Source organism: Aphanomyces astaci (genome assembly GCF_000520075.1).
Source record: "Aphanomyces astaci strain APO3 unplaced genomic scaffold supercont1.73, whole genome shotgun sequence".
Classification (NCBI taxonomy): Eukaryota; Oomycota; class Saprolegniomycetes; order Saprolegniales; family Verrucalvaceae; genus Aphanomyces; species Aphanomyces astaci.
In genome coordinates, this window is record NW_009798336.1 from 41419 (window position 1) to 44292 (window position 2874).

General features: G+C 46.2%; 3 protein-coding genes across 3 annotated transcripts; 2 read left to right on the plus strand and 1 right to left on the minus strand.

Annotated features, from left to right (window-relative positions):
* Positions 1 to 321: 321 nt before the first annotated feature.
* H257_15652 (hypothetical protein) lies at positions 322 to 678 on the plus strand (the record flags this gene model as incomplete). Its single annotated transcript, XM_009843823.1, has 1 exon — positions 322 to 678. Exon 1 carries the CDS (start codon positions 340 to 342, stop codon positions 676 to 678), a length of 339 nt encoding a protein of 112 aa, XP_009842125.1. The 5' UTR covers positions 322 to 339.
* Positions 679 to 945: 267 nt separating this feature from the next.
* Positions 946 to 1245, plus strand: H257_15653 (hypothetical protein; the record flags this gene model as incomplete). Its single annotated transcript, XM_009843824.1, has 1 exon — positions 946 to 1245. One exon carries the CDS (start codon positions 946 to 948, stop codon positions 1243 to 1245), a length of 300 nt encoding a protein of 99 aa, XP_009842126.1.
* Positions 1246 to 1302: 57 nt separating this feature from the next.
* Positions 1303 to 2562, minus strand: H257_15654 (hypothetical protein). Its single transcript, XM_009843825.1, has one exon. The coding sequence runs from the start codon at positions 2543 to 2545 to the stop codon at positions 1334 to 1336; it is 1212 nt and encodes a 403-aa protein (XP_009842127.1). The 5' UTR covers positions 2546 to 2562; the 3' UTR covers positions 1303 to 1333.
* Between the last annotated feature and the right edge of the window lie 312 nt (positions 2563 to 2874).

Consider the following 2874-nt stretch of genomic DNA (forward strand, 5'->3'; position numbering starts at 1 on the left):
TCAATTTTATCTACAATTTTACTTATCATATAATTTTTGTAGAAAATAGTTTAGGCCTGGTCTGGATGCCACGAAATATTACAATAAAACGGTCATATCTCAAGAAAAAATCCCATAATGATAAAATTACAATAATCGCTTGAATGAGTTGTCTGGCCGCCAACCAATCGAGTCAAGTTTACAATATTCTTCATGAGATATGACAGTATTATGGAATAATAAACTTTCGCCAAATCGGCGTATATTTTACTTGAGGTGCTTGTCGACATAAGATAATTCAAGAGAACATCCAATTCTGGCGCGCCATTCTAAAAATTGACTCGCCGCTTTACGAACACAATGGGGATATGGACAGACGAGCTCGACGTCACGTGGCTTCAAGAACTCGTGTACCAAGTGACGGTCCTCGGGAAGAAGGCAAACAGCGGGTACAAGAAGGAGGCGTGGACGGTGGTCCTCAGCAAGCTCAACCGCTCGCACAATGTGGCCTTGAAGATGTCTCAGATCAAGTCGCGACACGACATCGTGAAAGGCATGTACGGTGTGCTGTCTAAGATAGTCAACAGCAGTGGCATGGGTTGGGAGTCCGAAACGTGTCGTATTCAGTGTCAAGCGACCACATGGGATGCGATGCTTCAAGGCAAGCCAAAATCGTGGGCGATGTGGCGAAACAAATGATTCCCCCAGTTCCACTTGTGCGAACGCCTCTTCCTGGGTACTCTAGCTACTGGTCAGTATGTTGTATCTTCTGTGGCTCCAATGAACTCCGACAGCTTTCAGGTCGATACGGTATCAGGGTCAGACTTTGACGAAGTCGATCATGGTGACGCCGCCGAATCTGGACGTGATGAGGACGACGTTGTTGATGTTGCTCCAACCCAAGGAGATCTCATCCGACGCAGTGCTACTGGCGTTGAACGTCCGACTAAACGACTGCGACCATCCATGGCATCCAAGCTGTCCAACGACTTTATGGTAGTGCAGGCATCGGCAACTAAAGAGCTCGAGCTGTTGTCTGAAGTCTTGCGTCCTGCAAGTACGCAACATGGATTGGACCAAGCCAAAGCAATTGATGTTTTACAAAGCGAGTTTGCCGACATCCTCGATATTGATGACATGGTGGCTGCGTTCGACATTATGGAGAACGAAACTCGAGCTGCAATGTTCTTGCGCATGACAGGAGCCCCACGAGAGAAGTGGCTACAGCATCATTTGCAACTGACACGTCGAAACGCATTGATTTGAGTAGTTGGTAGTTAGTTAATTCACTAACTACAGCATCATTTGACACTTCGAAACGCATTGATTTGAGTAGTTGGTATTAGTAAATTCACTATCTACGCAACTCACGTCGTTGGACTAAGTATTGTTGATACTGCTCCCACATGCTTTGGGCAATTCCGTCACACCACACCTTGGCTTCCTCGCTCTCAGGAGCGTCGTCGAAGTTGGCTCTGTCGTTTCCATTGATTGGTGCTTGACTCTCTGCACGGATAACGTCTGATGCTTGCCGTTCAACTTCGTCGTCGCGCCCACCGTGCAAACGTATAAAATTGTGCAGAGTACACAACGCCATGACCAATTGGACTTGGAACTTGTAGCTGTAGCGCACACCTTGAAACAGAAACGGAAATCGCATCTTCACAATTCCGAATATTCGTTCGATGCAATTACGAAGCTGTGCATGTCGTAGGTTGAACAGTTCTTGCTTCGTTTGTGGTCGAAGTCGGCCACTGGCATACTCCTTGAGGTGGTATCTCGTGCCTCGGTAGGGAGTCAGTGTCTTCGTTGTTAATGCAAAACCCGCGTCAAGGATGTCGAACCCATCAGTTGGCAGTGTCAAGCCTTTGGTGAGGGCATCCGCGTACACTTTGCCGTCGCCAGCAGTACCCTCCCATCCAGCAAGAACGAACGTGAACATCAGGTCGAAGTTGCATGCCGCAAGGACGTTCATCGTAATCCCCTTTCGTCCATGAAACGGCGCTGTTTCTGTCGCAATCACCCACACTGGGACATGGGTCCCATCAATGGCCATTCGACACTTGTTGAAATATGGCGCAAACTTCGGGTTCGAAGCTATTTGAGATGGTGTTGGAGAGCCTTCGTTGGGTATTTGGATGTACTGAGACGCCAGCTGAACTATGGACATGAGCGTGCTGTGGATGTGACGCGTGATAGTGTCTCCTGAGTGCTGAAAACGCTGTTGTAGATTGGCGCTGGATGCCTTGTGTCCGGAAAAGTACAAAAACATTCCAAGCATCTCGCGACTGCTGACATGTTGCGTTCCCACTAGTCCACCATCCGTTGTAAGCTTGTCGAGGAGGCGACAAAACGTTTCTCTTGGCATGCGAAATGTTTCGACGAACGCGTTGTGGTTTCCCATCATCATTTCGCGCATCCAAAGGTCGCCCGTGAGAATCGAGTCGCGCTTGGGGGTTTTGTAGAGGTATGCGTGGTAATGATACGAGAGGTGCATCATCATCGACAAGCAGCGACGAGTAGATGCGCGTCGGCGCAACAATAGCAGTATCATCTCCCTGCGCATGACCGGAAAGTGCGCGCAACTTTTGGATTTGAATAGGATACTCCAGACAGTTCCGAATGTTGGTATTTCTTCTATATTTTCAATTGATTTGAAACTTTGGAGAAACGTGAAAAAATGTCAAAATGGATTATGCAATATTTTATGTGGTGGCATCCAGACCAGGCCTTATGTATTTTTTTATTTTTATATATATATTGTATATTCTACTTATTCTATATATTTTATAAAAAACAAGTCTTTTTTATGGTAGCGCAACATTCTGTTAGGTTTAAAAATATCTTTTTTCGTTGTTTTATTTGTTTTGGGTAGAACTACATAAATTACCTAGA

What these genes read in the sequence shown, in the direction of transcription:
- H257_15654 (XM_009843825.1), bottom strand. Translation starts at nt 2,545, where the DNA reads ATGCGCAGGGAGATGATACTGCTATTGTTGCGCCGACGCGCATCTACT.